The sequence below is a fragment of the Grus americana genome, chromosome Z (genome assembly GCF_028858705.1).
Source record: "Grus americana isolate bGruAme1 chromosome Z, bGruAme1.mat, whole genome shotgun sequence".
Classification (NCBI taxonomy): Eukaryota; Metazoa; Chordata; class Aves; order Gruiformes; family Gruidae; genus Grus; species Grus americana.
In genome coordinates this window covers 3,196,326-3,214,502 of record NC_072891.1, presented here as the reverse complement: position 1 = coordinate 3,214,502, position 18,177 = coordinate 3,196,326, and the positions used below count along the sequence as shown (strand labels likewise).

The 18,177-nt window shown below is 38.5% G+C and overlaps 1 protein-coding gene across 14 annotated transcripts in view; it reads right to left on the bottom strand.

Annotated features, from left to right (window-relative positions):
* DYM (dymeclin) overlaps window positions 1-18,177 on the bottom strand; it is a 220,222-nt gene that overhangs the window by 171,171 nt on the left and 30,874 nt on the right. For all 14 annotated transcript variants that reach the window (XR_008574614.1, XM_054809295.1, XM_054809304.1 and 11 more), the window contains 3 exons: window positions 17,157-17,229; window positions 6,116-6,241; window positions 4,091-4,233 (listed from right to left, as the gene is read on the bottom strand). Coding sequence is in view for 13 of the 14 variants with exons in the window: in XM_054809295.1 (XP_054665270.1) it covers window positions 4,091-4,233; window positions 6,116-6,241; window positions 17,157-17,229 (342 nt within the window). In the remaining variant the exon portion in view is untranslated. The remainder of the gene's footprint in view (window positions 1-4,090; window positions 4,234-6,115; window positions 6,242-17,156; window positions 17,230-18,177) is intronic.

Here is an 18,177-nt window from a genome sequence, read left to right as displayed (position 1 = left end):
AAAAATTAGATTGCAAGAAAAAACAAAAGACAACATAACACAATGTACGTCAAAGGAAGCGTGTAAGAGCTTAATAGTGAATACATCCCAGGCCTGCAGAGATTTATGCCAGAGGCAATGTTCTTCTGTGCTACAGAAGATGAGTTTTACCTCATGAAAAGTGCTCCTATTAACCAGAATGTAGCACCAAAAAAAAAAAAAGATGCTGTAATGTATGTAAGTCACAGATGCACAACCCAGGTAATCAGAAGCCTTCAAGTACACTAATGCTGAATGGCATAATGCAGAGTGAAGTATGTACTTACATGATAGAAAGTCATTAATTGTCTAGTTCCAACCAAAGAGTACAGACATGAGAAAACAAGTCATTATTGACCACTATACACTGAATTCTGCAATTTATATTAATGCCACAACAGTACATTTGTGGGCCAGATTAGTTATGATGATTGCTTAAGTGGTTAATGAAGATGAATCCAGCTACTGCCTTTTCATTTGTTTCTTACAGGTACAACATTGTACCCATTACATCTATAATCATCTAAACAGCACAAATTAAGTCAATTAGATCTTACTGTTGCAGTAACTCCTAAGTACTGCAAGATGCATTAAAGTGGGGGTTTTTAATAGCAAGTATAAAGTGGATCAACTATTTCAAATGAAACCAGTTAGATTGACATATTTTGCAACAGTTTCAAGCAGCACTAACATTTTCCTGTCTTAGCATAGCATCTGTTTGGCAGTTCCTCACTGTAACATGAATTTTATTTTGCAAGAAATAAAATGACTTATTAAAAATTTTTGCTTGCCTATAAAAAGTTCTCTCAACTTGGTTAACTGTGGACCATGAATTGGCAAATGCTAATAATATTCAAAAAAAAAATAGAGAGGAGGAGATTAAAAACGAACAAAACAAATATTTTTTGAAGGTAAGTTGGTTCAATGTACCTTGTGAACCAAGAAAAATTAATTTCTAATAGATGAGGTCTAATCTCTACTGCCATGCATAGTGATGTCATTTATGTCTTCGCAACACATCAACGACATACCATCAGATCTAGCAGCACTTTACAATTATTTTGCACACCAACAAAAAGACTGCAAAGAGAAAGCAAAGTTGACTCAGTCTAGAAGAATGTCCTTCGTGAAGTTACAGAACTAAAATATCGTTGTTTCCCCTACCTCATTCCAAACCCACAATTGTTTATTTAATTACCAGAGGATAACATAATTGGCAATACAATTCTTATCAAGGTATTTCATATACAGGATAGAGAAAGGTACTTGTACGTAGATAACTTGCAAGCAGTCAGAGGCCAAAGCAGGGAGAAGTAATTGGTGTAAGGATGTTGGCTGTACAGTTTCAGAGTTAAGGAGGCTCATGAGAGAAAAAAAAACAGACTACAAAGGATGAGAAGCAGGAGAAGGTTAACTGTGGGAAAGGGTAAACTTCTGCTCGTATCGTGTAAAATCATCACTTGGGCTGAATCACAAGGAAGGAAAAGGGGGGTGGATTTAAAATACAGTGCTTATAAGAGTTTGTTGATCTGCTGCTGCTGCTGTGCAAGTGACTACAAAATACGCATAAGGTAATATATGGTAGCATAGAGATGACTGTGGTATCAAGTTAAAAAATTTCAAATTAACAAGTACAATAATTATTTTAGACCTCAAAACTTCATATGAAAAATAAATGATTTTTCAAAGCAGGCTCCTACCTCCTTTCACCCTTAATCGATTATATTTAGACTATTTCAGTAAACTTATTTTAAGCATTATGCGGTATTTAAGAGACAATGAGCAACATAAAAGTGAATTTTCAAGTCTTCCATTCTTCTTTCAATTCTTACCCTTTTAGAGATTACAAAATACACAAAAATAACACAATATAGAAGTCATGTCTAAGTTTTCCACATCTGTTCCTTGCTCAAAACTTGCTCCTGTTCCATAACAGACTATCAGTTTGTGTTGCTGCTTCCTAATCTGCACTGCACTCTACCCATGTACCTGATGTTATATAAAACAAAGGATTGCAAAGGGCTAATTCAAAGATATTTATGGATGGGCAAATATGGCAATTGTATCGTGTCTGAGTTTCATCTACAGTCCAACTTCGATAATCAGACACAAAAAACATTAAGCAACTCTCTGGGCACAAACAGAAAAAATATTTCTGTTTTCTAGTTTTCTAACAGGATGCGGTACTTCCCCCCCCCCCCCCTTTCACAGGCAGGTCATTAGGAAGCTCTTTATAAGGGCTCTTAAAGTTTTAAATGAAAGTACTTAATTCACTGGGACAAGAGATGGCACTTCAGGTACTCATGAAAGAGGCAAGAAAATAAGCGTAGGAGTATGCTAAGGGAGTTGTTAAGAGAATGGTTCAAGAGGAGTGAAGGGGGTGGAAGTGTAGGAAGAGACAAGAACAGAGTAGGCTGAAACCTTAAGAGTTTGCATTAAGAAATTTTTGCAGTTCTTAAGGCTAACTCAACGTACAAGAAGTAAAAAGTCATGAGGGGATATGATATCAAAGACCAGAAGAGGGAAAAAAAAGTTATTTTGCCTGTTGCTGCACTAAGGCAGACAGACACTCAAGCACAACCAGAGAGATTAGAACCATGAAGAATAAAACCATCAGGTAAACAGAGGTATTAAAACACGCAGAGAGAACTGCTCTTCAGTCACAAACAAAAGTACAAACCACGTACTGAAAATTGCCTCGGAAAAACATTAAGAGCAATTTTCTCTCACAATTTAAAAGAAGGAAGAGAATGTACCTGTTGGGACTCTAAAAGAAAAAGGTTGCAGGGAACAATTTAATTAATTTGTCCTCTATGTTCAAATAACCTGCAAAACAAGCAACTGCTTTTTTGAGGCATTTATGTTACAGGCACAACCCAACCACAGTGGTGGTCTACCCTTGAGCGTGTAAACTGGAAAGGAGATGGTTGTTCCAGCAGTACTTTGAGCTGCGTGTAACCAACCTCATCTTACGCAGCGGCAGCGACGTGTTTAAGCTACGACTAACTGCTCTTTTGCTGCCTCCGTGAGGAGATCCACGTGCACTGTCACAGACCGTAAAATATTTTCTGGCAGACCACTTGCAGCATGAACTTTAATATCCCCTAGGGATGCCGCCAGTGAACGGATTTCACAAAAGAGCAAAAGAAATAGTATCAGTTTTAACAGCAACTGACTTGCAAAGTGTTATTTAGTTTATCAGGGGAAAAAGAGAATAACATATGCTTTTACTGCTAGTAATATATTATATTTATTCATATTACATGGAAAAGAAAAACCTTTAGGAAGAATTTTTAAATGTAATACACACACCAATAACACATCTGGTGTGATGAAGAGAGCAATCACAAACCAAAACACGGTATATAGTATAACAAACATGAGAAACCTTTTTCCTAACAAAAAATGGTAACAAGTCTTTCATATTCTTCAGGCAATACCTCTCTATAGCAAACAGTCCACCCACGAAAGTTCAGAATTTAGTCATACTATTCAGGAAAAAACATTAGTCAACCTACTGGGAAAGGCATACACTTCAATAGGTTACAAAAATTCCTAGCTACGCCCCTCTCTTATATCACAGAATCCTTGAGACTGGAAGGGACCTCTGAGACCACCTAGTGCAACCTTCTGCTCAAGCAGAGCCACAGAGCAGGTCACCATATCCACTGAGTAATCATAAAGAATAAAATATGCATATAAAAGTATTTCTTACAACACTAACAGATTTAAAGCATTATCGAATGGGGTATTACTTGCTTTTTTTTTTTTAATATCAACAAAAAAACCCAAAACAAAACAAAAAACCAAAAACAACAAAATAAAAAAGACTAAGTGCTACTTTTACCACAGGCTGTCTGTCAGGGAAGGTAACCCTGCAGTGTCTGCAGATAGAATTGCTTCGGATTCTAACCCATCTCAAGATGGAGCATATAGGATTACAGTCCAAGCAGGCCTGTGGACAGCTTTTCTACACAGAGCATGCACACTGGTATCACTTGTTGAAAAACAAATGGGCTACAGGCAATATTTCATTAGGGTTGAAGTATAGTTTATAAAAAGTAAGACTCACTTGCCACCCCAGATGCAATTCCATAAAGCAGTCCTCCTCCATCTGTTTGCTGCTGAAAGACGTGGGTCCCTGGAGGAGGGCTTCTTTCTTGTCTAATGAAATTATATAGTAAAGTTTTCACAAGTCTGCTGGTATATGGGAGACTGAAAAGAAAAAGAAAACAGCTTTAGTTGACTCACAGCTTGCGAAATTTGGCACGACAAAGCCCAAGCAGGGTGCAAAGGCTGGTGTTTGGCATTAAACACAGACAGTAACTCTCCCAGTCTTGAGCAAACTGGAAAGGGAAAGAACGCCAAGGTCTTGCCCATGCAAAGCCGCACTGACTTCAGCTAGGCTCTGAAGGAGCACCTTCAACAGCAGGATCATGGAAACTATTTTTTTGTAGTTTTATGTTCTCAATACTACTTTTAAATCAATCAGTTAATTTGGGGAATCATTGCATTCTTTTACCTCAAGACACAACTGGAAAAATATTTATGCAAGGGAAAGAAACCTTTTATTTGTTTAGTTTTTGCTCCATGTTTTGGTTATATAGACGCAGAGAGAGTTGGGGTTGTTCAGCCTGGAGAAGAGAAGGCTCCAGGGAGACCTTAGAGCCCCTTCCAGTCCCTGCAGGGGCTCCAGGAAAGCTGGAGAGGGGCTGGTGACAAGGGGGAATGGCCTGAAGCTGCAGGATGGGAGATGGAGATGGGGATGGGATGTGAGGCAGAAATCCTTCCCTGTGAGGGTGCTGAGGCCCTGGCACAGGTTGCCCAGAGAAGCTGTGGCTGCCCCTGGCTCCCTGGCAGTGGTCAAGGCCAGGTTGGATGGGGTTTGGGCAACCTGGGCCAGTGGAGGGTGTCCCTGCCCATGGCAGGGGGTTGGAACTAGATGGGCTGTGAGGTCCCGTCCAACCCAAACCGTTCTGTGATGCTATGATGCCATGATTCTAACCAGTACCCTTCCATCTCTTCACATTGTCCTAGATTCCCAGCCACCACATTCCCACCCCTCTCTCCAGAGGTCAGGTACCTGCTACTCCCAACTCCGACCTCTTAGACCACATATTACCCCTTCACCCAAACATTCCCCATTTTGCCTCAAACTCTCAATTCCTTTGGTCCAGACACTGAAATACCACCAAATCCTACAAATACTGAGGCTCTGCCTCCACCCTGATGGTGTTTCAGGCTGAAGTCTGCCCTGTCCTCCCTCTGCCTACAGCCAGACTGATCCTCCCTCCTCTCCCTGCACACCACTCCGCAGCAGTACCTCCCTCTTACATCTAGTAGAAATTTCAGAAAACCAGACAATAGTTATACTTCCCAAAAATCTGCCTGCGTGGAATTTAAAGTTGAAAGAGGATGAATGGTAGCCTGACCAAAATGCGTAAAAAAGCCACCATGACAAAGCATTTAAACAAAACAACCAACTTGCCAGAACAAGTGATATTACTCAGACAACCAAATTTACCACCTGTCAAGTATTTCTACTATTGCAGCTTGAAACTCAATGTAGCACATACGTGCAATCTTTTGGGGGGTTGCTATTTACTTGTACAGCAAGAAGGCTCATGAGCATTTCTGAGGTACGTAGGTTCCCTAGGCTGCAATGTTACAGGAAAAGAACCACAGACTGGTTTGGGTGGGAAGGGACCTCACAGCCCATCCAGTTCCAACCCCCTGCCATGGGCAGGGACCCCCTCCACTAGCCCAGGTTGCCCAAAGCCCCATCTAATCTGGCCCCGACCCATAGCTCAATCAAAAAAACCATCCTGAAAAGTAAAAGCCGTTTTAATTTAATGAAATTACCCCCAAAAAGGGACAATTATTTCCCAAATAGTTTTACTGAAGTCTGGGCTGTAAGATTTAAACCTGAAACCTTCCAACAGCTTTTACAGATGTTTGCTTGTGTGCTCTGTTTTCTTTTGAGCAGAACAAGTTTTCCATCAAAACATATTTTGCTGTCTTTTGTTTTCAAGTACAAATAGTCAAAACAAGCTATCAGAAGCTCTGCCATTAGGTACCACCCCAGAACACAACGTACCATCGACCACGCATCAGGTATTTGTGAACGATGCTCTCTCGCAGAATTTCTTTGTGGAATAATTGGCATGAGAGGAAGACGATGAGAGTTGTCACAGCTTCCAAGGAAATGCTGTATGTAATATCTCTGCAGGAAAAAAGGAAAAATAAAGATTAATCTACTGGATTTGTTTACAAACTAATTTCCAAGAACACTGGGTAACTTCACCTGAGGTTATACACTGTTTAGCACAGCGAGTTTCAATTGAGAACATGTAAACAACAAATTCAGAAAACCCAGAATCACTTCATACCAACAATGGCTTGTTTTGCTTAGAGGTAAGCATTTTTTTCATATGCCAAAATACAAGACAATGTAAAAACATTGAAGTACTGCCCAGAACATTCCCGGTGCCATTTTCAGACTACGCTTCACTCTAAAAATAATAGATATATCTCAAAAGCGGGTCCTTTGTCCTGTTAAATAAAATTGTCACAAACCCATCACTCTGTGTCACGGAAACGTCCAGCTAGCCAAACACAGTTCCACCTGCCAGGAAAAGTGGATCCCTCAGAAAGGAATATAATACACAAACACTAGTTTAAGTATAAGAAAGGCTCAGGATATCAAGATACTACATACAGTCATTCAGCTGTAAATGGTATTTTTGAGGTAACAGTGAAGTCTAAGATCTCACAGCCAATCCCAAAGAATGTGCTGTAATGATTAAATACTAACACCAGATAATTTAGCAAAGCTCATTAAATTAAGAACAATTAGGAAAGGCCATGCAGCAAAATGGATGAGAGAGAGATCCACTATTTGGGATATCTTGTGCTTTCCCTTCCTACCTATGCCTATAATTACTTTGTTACAAATCTTATTTTTAAAAGAGGCAGAAAAATGGCATTTGCCTCCTTAATCGGTAATAAATTGCAGACTACATGAAACCTTTTAAAACACATGAAATAACTTGGACATGAACCAGTATCATTCTTGCTTTCAAAGACCATTTTCACCTCCTCCAAAATTAAGGAGATACTTCACTTGCTGCAACAGTACCATCCTGCATTCCATTAGAAAGATGGTTATTAAGTACTTTTGATGTTTCCCCCACTATTACTATTTAATTTCCACAGTATGCTTCACAATCCAATACCATTAAGTTACAACAGGTGTCCAGCATCAATTATCAAGGGGTTTTGACCTACCGGAAATTCAAAATCTATTTATACTTCTCAAATTCAAATATTTATAGTATCTCTATTTACAATTAAAAAAAAAAAATCAGCATCAATGTGTGTTTGAGCAGTGATGCTAAGTTATTCGTTACACTGTCACTTTCAAAAAATTATATTCTTAAAGCTAAAACAAGTATACACATAAAACTAAGTGCTTTTTCAAATAATGACAACTTTAAAACTACAGTGCAATCTCTCTTGAAACAGCACTGGTGTGGTCCTTACCAAAATTAACAGGATTTCATTTGGAAGAAATCAGTCTGATTTTTAGCACCCTCAAATACTTGAATATTCTGAAATGTGGTGCTAGAAATGCTGTAAACAACATGCATTACTGTAAAACACAAGGAAGGAGAATTCTATGCATCATGGCGTACAGACAGCTTCAGTTAAGCTCTTCTGCAGTAGCGCTAGGCCAGAGTTTCGGAGCAAAGAGCGTGCCAGTTATTTGCTCAAAGTCAAGAGCAAGCTGGAATCACAATTTCCTGCATCACAGTCCACACAACCACGCTACCTCTGATACAAAAATGTTTCTGAAAGTGAAGGTTATCCAAACTCACCATTTATTGCTGGCTTTTTTTTTTCTCTCTCGCATGGTTTAAGTATTTGAATGAGTAACATTTTAACTTACACGTCAGGAAGCGATGTACTGGTCAAATAACATTCTTCCCTAAATCATCAAGTACATTTTAATCACTTCTAGTTTTTGTGAGTTACCTGACTTTTTGCCCACTACTGAGGAAGTCAGCCAGCGTAAATGCTGATGATTAGATCAGGCCAGAGGTTACACTGTGATCTGGTTCCACTGCAAATTCATCACAGCCAGAAGCAATGCTGAGCTAGGAACGGCTCCCACTCCCTGTCCAAAACAGGGATGCTTTGCAATCCACTACCCACCTTCATCCCGAGCAAAGCAAGGAAGACCTATATAGATCGATTATTAGAGGTTTAGTCACCAGCAAAAAAATTAAGAAAATTTTTAAAGTTTTTAAAAAATTAAGAAATTTTTCTATCAAAATAAAAACAGCACCTTGGAAAAAATCCCACTTTTTAGCTATAGAAAAAAAAAAATTCAGAAGCTTATCATTGCCAAAGGCTGAGAATACAAGAATAATGTCTCCAACCCTCTTGATGAATGAAAAGGCTCACTTCATGACACACTACAACATTCCCTGGGTCACTCTGCTGTGAAGAAACAAATTTTAGTCTACTATATTTTTTTCTCCATTTCAATCACTCATTTATTTTTCTGACAAATCATACAAGTGGAATAGCAAATCTGAGGAGACATTACAAAATTCTTTTCTATTTTTATAAGATTCAGTGTAAACAAATAAACAAAGAAGTTACTGTAATGGTTTTTTGGGAGTTGGGGTTTGGGTTTTTTTGGAAAAGTCATCTGCCTACAGCAGAAAGAAAGCTAAATTCATGCAGCTCCAGTCAGTGAGTTATTCCAATTTGCTTGCTATTCGAAACCCAGTTAGGGCACATTTAACTGCAGAAACATTCCACTCAACTTGTAGAATCTATCCAAATTAAATCTGCTCTGACATAAACACAACCAGAACCCTGATATCTGGGGTAACCCCTCAGCTACATTCACCCTTCATTTATCAGCACAAGGATAAAACTGCAGAGTAAAATTATTTTCTCCACCAAGGGTCAAATGTACAGTTTTCTGAAACTCAAGCACTTCTGAAGGGTCAGAAGGACTACCAGGAACCTCTTTTAACTTCAAAGAAAATACTGTTTATTTATATTGAGACGCTATAGAATAGGGGGATTGTTTTTTAAATTTTTTTTTATTCAAAGCTATCAGACATATAGAATGACTTTATGTGGAATTTATGCTGATCTCAAACTTCCTCTGAAAACTGTATGCTTGCAGATAAGGAGGAAACTAGAAATAATGAACTCATGTATCAATTACATGTCAAAATTATTTAGCTATTTATTTCAGAAAAACCAGAAGAACTGCATGACGTTTTGAGTTTCTGTGGGGTTTTTTTTCCTTCCCAAGTGTCTTATAAAACAAACAAAAAAAATCCAGAAACTCAGACAAAGCTCATGTCCCAAGTAAATGGACTTCATAGAGCCATGTACCAAAGCATATACAGGTCTTTTTTTTCTTTTAACTCCTTCCAGATTCTCTCTTTTGGAGATCTCAGTAGTTATTTTCACTTAATTTTTTCCGCTTTTTCTCTCTCTCATTCCCACTGAAGGATCTATTCCCATATCAGCTAGACAAGCTAACAGGTGGTATTCTTTCCTCCCCCTTAAGACATACTTCTTTCATGAGGGAACAGTCTGACATAGACTGAACTCTACAAGTCATGGCAATCGTTTCTCTCCTGCATTTGGGTTCCTTCCTTCTTACAAGTAGCGGTCCACCTTGGTATCACATTTCTTCACAGCGACACAAAGCAAGCACCCATTTATTCAACCCCGATGGAACAGGTCCAGGTTCTTCCATGTGACACCCAAGTTAAAACTGGTTTCTGGCAACAAACCTTATCTATACACATTCAGTCTCTAAAGCAAAGACATATCGTGTATCCATGATTATCTTAAATGATGAATTCTTCAGAGAATGATGAGTTGAGCTCCAAAATGCAAGATTCCTAGATGCCAGCATAACATAAACATGCGCATGTATTTAACACACGTTTTAGTACCTACATTTCAATGAGCAACAGTTGATACGTCAATGGGTTCCTCCCAAAAGCAACAATACCTGATCATTTCCATGACTGCTTTTTATCTCAATATCTATGTACAATTTGTATTACAGTAATCTTGAGATAACAACTCATTAAAATCAAATGGCAAAAAATTCTAATAAGTCAGTGACACTTTCCATCTTAATCCCTTTAGCAAGGTAGACAGCAGAGACCCTGGGCTCCTCTTTGAGAGACCTGTGGTCCTGGGAGCACTGCTTTAAAGCAGCACTGCACTTAGACTTAGAAGAAATTGGTCGAGTAACTAATTCTTCCAGGATACAAACTGGAAAGGGTATCACTTCTCTTCTGGTCTTCCATCAAGAACATACATTTTTATTGATTTATTTTATTTACTAATTGCAGAGGCAGACTTCTAAATTCCTTCAGAGCTATCAACCTTCAGGCACCTGGGTTGGAGAACCGCATCAGACCACTGATCTGCACATCACACCCTCGCAAGCTTTCATCTGCTTGAACTGGACCAAGATTTCACCCTACCTTTCTACAGTTAATTTCAAGTATACAACAATGCTGATACTGCATTTAAAAAGTTCCAAATGTCAAAAAAAAGAGGTCTATGGTCAAAACAGTAATCTTTAACAAAAATAAAAGATCTTCTTTGTGGTAGAAACAGGAAAAGAGCACACGCAAGCAGCCAGCTCAGGCAACCTGCTTGAGCAATAACTCTTCCAACTGCAATAGCTGGAACACTTGCCATTACTTGCACCCACAGACAAGTGTTCACACTACATGGCACCACATAAACATGTCACACGGTGGCACAGCGCTAGGTTTCAAAGTAGATTTCTTCCATGCTACAAAGAAAATGCTGGAGTCAAAAGCAGATCAAAACATGAAGATCATAATAGCAAGATCATCTGTCGATCGTAGCCTGTGGGAAAATACAAAAACCCAACTACTCTTGTCCACTCCTGCAGACTCAAGTAGAAGCAACAGGAGCAGTCTGCAGGAGCCAGATGTTACTAGCAGCTTACGTATCTAAGTTGCTAAGGGGAGTGGTATTAGTGTAACTGCCATTTCCAAATGATGCAACTGCCCCCCACAGAATAAGAACTGTGGGTCTATTAAAACATGAACTCCCCAGTGTCCTGGCATCTGCTTTTTCCATTCAAAACCACGTGGATGACCTTCTGTCAGCGTCATCTACTAAAAACTTCAACCATCTACCTATGTGTCACCATCCTACCGCTGCTGGCTTCTCTCCAACGCCAAGCACCGCTCACAACTTCTTTCTGCGCTCACATCATTCAGCTTTGTTCCCTGCCTTTGACAGAGAGGTCTATGAAAGATGAACCAAGATGAAGCACAGAAGCAAGGCACAGGAAAATCTCAGCTAGGAACTCCAATTAACACAGTGAAGGCACATGCTGTTGTAAACACTTTAATTACTCAAATGCAGCTATTTCTATACCTTAGCAAAGAGAGACTGAGAGCTCATAAATGATTTCACACCTACAGAACGAACAGGCTGAACAGTCAGAAACAAAACTCTGAATTTCAACTCACACCACTAAACCAAACCCCCTCCCAGTTTAAATATTTTCCTGAACTTTCACCCAGCCAGAGCTGTCTACTCCGAGTATTAAAAGGTTAAAAGGTAACTCATTTTCTAATTTAGGAGAGTTGCCAAAAGGGCTGATTCATACAAAAACTCTCAAATCATACAGGAACCAGGTTTCATTTCCCTACTTCCTGAGGGCCCACCAGAAAGGTGAAAGAGGAGTCACCACGAGACTAGGATCAGTTTTGAAAACCGAAAAGCAAGTCAAGTATCTGATTATCAGTCTCGGGATACAAGTACAACAACTCCAAGTGAACATAATCTTTCCTCTTGGAATCACTCCTAATTTTACACCCACTGATGGCAAATACGCACCGTGGCAGCCGATAACGCACTATGCTTACAGCTGACTCCAGACATCTGGGAGACGTCCCAAAGGGGCACTCAGGAAACTCCAACTGGAAACAGAGAGCATCTCTGACATTTCCTACTGCATCTCCCCCACACTGGGTATTCTGGACTGGGAGACACAGTGAGAGTGAGAAAACAACCAGAGATTGAAATACTCGAAAGGGAGCATTTAAAGGATTAAAGTGACAGTTGGATTCAAGACCATTTATTCCCCAGACCTATTCCTAAACCATCTGAGATTATGTGGCTCTCTACATTCTTAGTTCGTTGGCATTCACTTCTTCCCTCTACAGATTAAAAATATAAGAAGTCTAGAACTTAAACATTCGGCAGAGATCTACATTCTTCTGCATTCACCTTGCACATCAATGAGTCTTGTAAGTAGTATCTCCTAAATCTAAGTGAAAGGCCGTACCCTTTGAAGAGCGTAACACAAAAGAACTGTCCAAATACCCATAAAAATGGACAGCTCCAATGACAGGATTTGTGCAGCTTTCAACCCCCCAGGGAAAGGCAGCCACAGAGAAGATGAACCAGGTGCTCCAGTAGCTACTGGAGAACGTTGCAGAGATCTGGGCAGAGCCAGACCACAGGAATCACAGGTTTTTCTGCTTAGGACCTTTAGACACTTAAAAGGCCACATATTGCCATCAGAAAAGAAAAAAGGATATAAGCGATGAAGAAAATCTTCCAAATAAGTATTTTTTATTTGCTGCACCACCACAAGGTGCAGCAGCAAATAAAACTCCCTTTACACTCATCAGATCCCTCCTATACAGAGCACGATAGTCTTAAACTTTGAGGATCTTCAAAGTGAGGAAATACAAATCTCTCTTAGCTGTGGTATTTTTTCCTAGCTTCAACCTAAGCTTCAGCAGATGGAAGTTCTCCTTTGATGATTAGACAAAGTTGCCAAAAATGCTGAAGTCAAATAGCTCTTCAAATACTGGAGCTACTACAATCTTAGTAAAAGTTCCTTGAATAGGCCTTTTTAAAAAAGCACTATTCTGACGTATTGTTTAGAAAGTAACAAGTAAAATATGACACTCGATACAGAAGAGAAAGTAGTTCCTAAACTCTTTGCCACTCACAATTAGCAAGGGAGAAAAAAGCCCAAACATTTCTCCTCATCTGTACACGGCATCATTCCTACACTGCAATGATTCATACAGCTTTATAATCAACTCTATCACCCTCCCTCTGCCTACATTTGGCTTTTAAGCTCTCAGAATATGTAGAGCATTCTTAAATGAGTCATAACATTGTTAACATTGAAATTTGGAAGTAACCAAGAGTGCAACCCAAAACAATTATAACTACAGAAAATAATGGAATGTAATAGGAATATCAACTAACTTCTACTGGCACCACAGAGTGCTACTTAACAGTGATGTAATTAGATCACAGTATTTCATTTTTCTTCCATATGCATTTATAGTTTTTAATGAAGTGAAAATGTACTGATAACAACCAGATGTTCAGTTATGTACACCAGCTCTTAACAAGCTGCTGAAAAAAGCATTTATAATGTAAAGCTTTGGGAGCTCTATCTCGCAAAAAAATGTTTAGTAATAGTTTTTACATAAAAGTCATACAATCAAATACTGAAGTTGCATCTTTTTGCTGACTATGCAGGTTTTAATCATTAATGTACACTCTTGAGTGCTAACATTAACAAAACCGAAGAAAAAGCACAGTATCCGTAACATACCCAAGGGAGCCATAAATCAAACATCGACATACCGTAACACAAGTGTTATGAGGAACTGCACAAGTCTAATTCTTGAAAAGCAATAATGCTGTAGTTTCTATAAAATTTCTTAAAATTAAATGTTAATATGTGAAACCTTTTTCCTTAGCATTTTGTACAAAGCAGCATAGCCTGTTTTTAAAAAAGGGTAATTTAAGATCTTTTTAGTAACTCTCGGATAGAGCCACAACGCTGCAGAGTCCTGTGGCTCCTACTACAACCTGTTCTAACAATGCTGAGCATAACTGCCTAAAGCACATTTACCTTTCCCAATGCAAACTAACTTTGAGAAACAGTATCTTAAATTCATCGTAGGCAATTCTGAGACGCTCCTAGATATGCTTTGCTGTTCATCTCTGCAGCCTTTCCCAACAACAACCAACACATTTTGGTTCTTCAGTTGTATTTCATCGTCAGGGATATGGAGAGCCGGGTTACAGACTTACCATTTGTCGTCCTCCCCATCTCACACACCTTCCTTATTAATTTTGAGCTAGACTACCCACCTGCATTTTCCAAGTATGTCTGTAGGTTATTCTGTAGGCAAACATGAGCTCATTCTGCCAAAGCTTCTAGTAGAGCAAGCTCTGCCCATGCTTACAAAGACTTGAGCCTTCACGTACTTGGTGTCCTGGCCAAGCCCAAACTCCTATGCTTGCTTTTAGTCTCCTGTTAACATTATGTACCTGCCTGCAAAATACCACACACAGGTATCTAAGCTCTCCTCCCAACAGTATCTGTCATGTTGTACATACATCTTCACAACATGATACTCAACTGTGAAGAATAGTATGACCTTTCTACGTTATTACAGTCACAAAATTTCTCACTGCTCCATAACAGAATCTACACAGCTTCATCCAGCAATGCTGTCCACTCTTCAGTAACACATTTGCAAAATAAACAAAAAAAAAGCCAAACCCAAAGCACTAAAAAAACACTTCTGAATAATATAGAGGTAGGAAAAATTACAGTACCTCTGACATGTACTGCTTCGCTAAAAAGCGCCAAACATGACATTTAGAACAATTTGAAAAGCAAAGAGTGTAGGACTGTTGCACAGGTACCTCTGCTCCTGCATTTTGGACACAGAGACTGTCTTCCACACTTTAAAAATAATCTTCGTATTCCAGTGAAGGAGAAAAAAAAAAAAAAAAAGAGGCTTAAACTGGGGTGTAGAGAAGCAATAAATTTAGACAGCAGCTGCCAGCTGTATCCACTCCTTCATGAAACTGCATCTACACAACCCAAGGGACACACTAATTGTGACAATCCTCTGTTAAGGCTATTGAATGCTCCTAACAAAAACTTTGCTATTCTGAATGACGCTTCAAAGGCAGGCTCAGCATGGAGATTTTAACCGTCTGTCACAACAACAATTCATCTTTAATAGCAGCTTTACAGACAGACGCTGTTAGCTGCGCCGCTGTAAGCTGCCAAAGCTGCCTATCCTCTAGCAAGTGATCCTCAGTCCTGCTACAGAAATCATTACAAGTTTGAATATTTTATGTATTCCACTCAGACAATCTATTCCTTCCAAAAATTCACATACTAGGCTTGTAATTTTCTTGATTTATTCCAGCTAAAGACAGAAATGAACTGCTGCCTTGATACAGAGTAGGGAAAGAATTTATAGTGTAAATCTGAAGTAAAAAGTAAACTCACTACTAAAATAATCTCGATCATTCTCCTGAAAAAAAAAAATTACGTTAAGCAAAAATGTCTCAGCCTTGTAACATCTTTATGAAAAACAGGGTTGGACTGTGTATTAGAGAAAGCAAGCTCCTCCGTATCTCCTTTTCCCTACCCTACTTCCCCTAAACGGGGATAGAATCATTAGTTAAGGCATTATCACATTGTTAGATATAGTATACTGGTAAACAAGACAATAATATACACTTCTGTCAGTGTTAGTATCTTACTAAGAATTCAGTAGCATGCTGTTTCAGGAAAAAAATAGCTAAGAAAATTTATTTTACAAAAAAAACCCCAAAAACCTTCCACATCTATCTCTTATGAAAAGTATTTTTTTTTTATATAGCTGAATATTAGAGATTATAGACAAGCTTTATAACTTTTTTTTAATAAGCCATTATTATCACTATATTACATAGTAAACTAAGAGCTTTCAATAGCTACTTCCATTCCCAGTAACCACATTCATGCAGAAATAGAGATGCTGACAGGCTCAGTTGTTGAAAAGGGTTAAGAACAATCATGCCTGTAAAACTTTTTCTGCCAGAAAGACAAAATAAATTATATTGGACTCCACACACACCTTGGGATTTCCAAGAAAGAAAAATAAAGCCCTGCAGGATTTATGAACTTGCCAATATATCGCAGTCCTTTCACCCCTTTGTACTTCCTCTAATCTGTTCCAAGCAAAAAATGGATCTGCTCCAGGAAGTCCTGACGAGCTTTGCAGGATGACACTCTAAATCTAATTCATTACAAACTACCTACCCAAACCCTCATGTAATGTTGACAGAGTTGTATTTAATGAGAGCAATGTTTCAAAAACTATTGCATCTTTGTCAGCTTTCCAACCAAAAGAACAATCCGAAGTACAAAAACTGAATCATCAGCAGAGCTATAAACTACACTAGAACAGATAATCTGAAACTCTTTCAGAGCTGTGATGCTTCAGTTAGGGCACTACATTTTAGGCACAGACTACAATGCAATTTACCACAAAAGATACTGCTAATAGTATCTTTGGTAAAGTTTATCTGGGGAAAAAAGAAGTTAAAACTTATCACAGGTGTGGAAAGACATTTTTATTTCCAAAGAACAAAGTACGTTCTCCTTCCTGTAATAGTGAAGTATCCGATGGGATATGGAGTCAACGCATCTCAGATACAGCAGATGCATGAAAAAAGCCATAGAAACAAAGCTGGAGATCTACAGAAACACTCCACTTAGTCATTTCTCTTCTCTCTTCTTCAGATATCAATTCACTGGTATTTCAGAAATTAGTACTAAATAATGACTTAACACACATGCAGTTCAAAAACCCACAGAACTGCAGAAGAGGAACTTTTGTTCACACCTTGCTGCATCCCCCCGAGATGAAGGGATGCCTCCAAAGTACCTTTCCCTGTACACTTCCCCACAACCATTTCTAGCCAAAAGTTACAGGAAACAAACATCGAAGCTCCTAGAAAATAAAACAAGCTAACTTCTGTCGATGGTTTGAACTGGGTGTGAGATGCTGATCATGTGCTTCTTCCAACAGCATATTCAGGGCTGCGACTGGCAGTAGGTTATCGTTGTCAGTACTGCGCCATCACATGGAGCATTCAAATACAAATACAAGTATTTAAACATTATAATCCTATCACTCTAAATTTTGTATTCTCGACAATGCTCAGTTTATACAAGGAGGCTTGAAAAAAAAAAAAGAATAAAGCTAACTTACAAGAGGGGAATTTCAACAATGAGCTGGATGAGGCAACACAGCAACTCTTCTATGAGGTCTTCACACTCTGTTCCTGAAAAGAAGCATACCAAAGGTTTTCTGGATTTTCAAATACCAAGAGAAAGGAAAGATTTAAACACATAGATCCGTATGATCAATATTTTAATTAAGGAACAAACACTAGAAGAGAAATTCTACCTGTTTAAGAAGATGGCATTCTAACCTGAATACAAATTACTTGAGAATATATCACCAGAGAAGATGGTGATACTAAGCCTTTATATATAAATACAAGTAACAGTTGGATACATTAAATGAGAGGTTGGTGTTATAGTAAGCATGCTAATATTAAGCACATCAAGCCTTACTTCGCTACTTACTGAAGTTCATATTAAATGGTGTTATTACTAACAGTTGAACCGATCCTTAGTAACTTCTCACTGGTCCACAGTTGAAGTCTCCTCTCAGAATTCCCTGCACTCTGCCTATTTCCCCACCTCTTTTTTTAATCCCAAGTGAGGAATAAGCAGAGACAGACAGAAAACACAGTATCATTTGTCTAACACAGACTGAACAATATTCTAAATTGTGATCTCTCAAATGAACGCAGCCTACAGTACACATCACTGCTGCTCCCAAGCAATTAAATCCACACACTATTTTTTCATCAATACACATTTATTTATTGAAGAGGTTTTACATATTTCAATGACAAGGAGTCGTGAATTTCTGAAGTGCATTTTAAGGGAGCAGAAATTATTCTCTACTCATACGCAATGTGACAAAATCCATGGGATGATTAAAATTATTTTTTTAAAAAATGTAACTATTCTAAGCAATAAAATTGGTGGTATTTTACATTAGCACTGCAATTTTTAAAAGTAACCGTAACAAAAGACTTGCAAGACTTACTGAGGAAAAAGCTCATTAAACCATTTGAAGTCATCACATAATACTAAAAAAAAAAGGTATGATAAATCTCTTGGCTCATTAGGATTTTTTCTGCTTTCAAAATAAAATT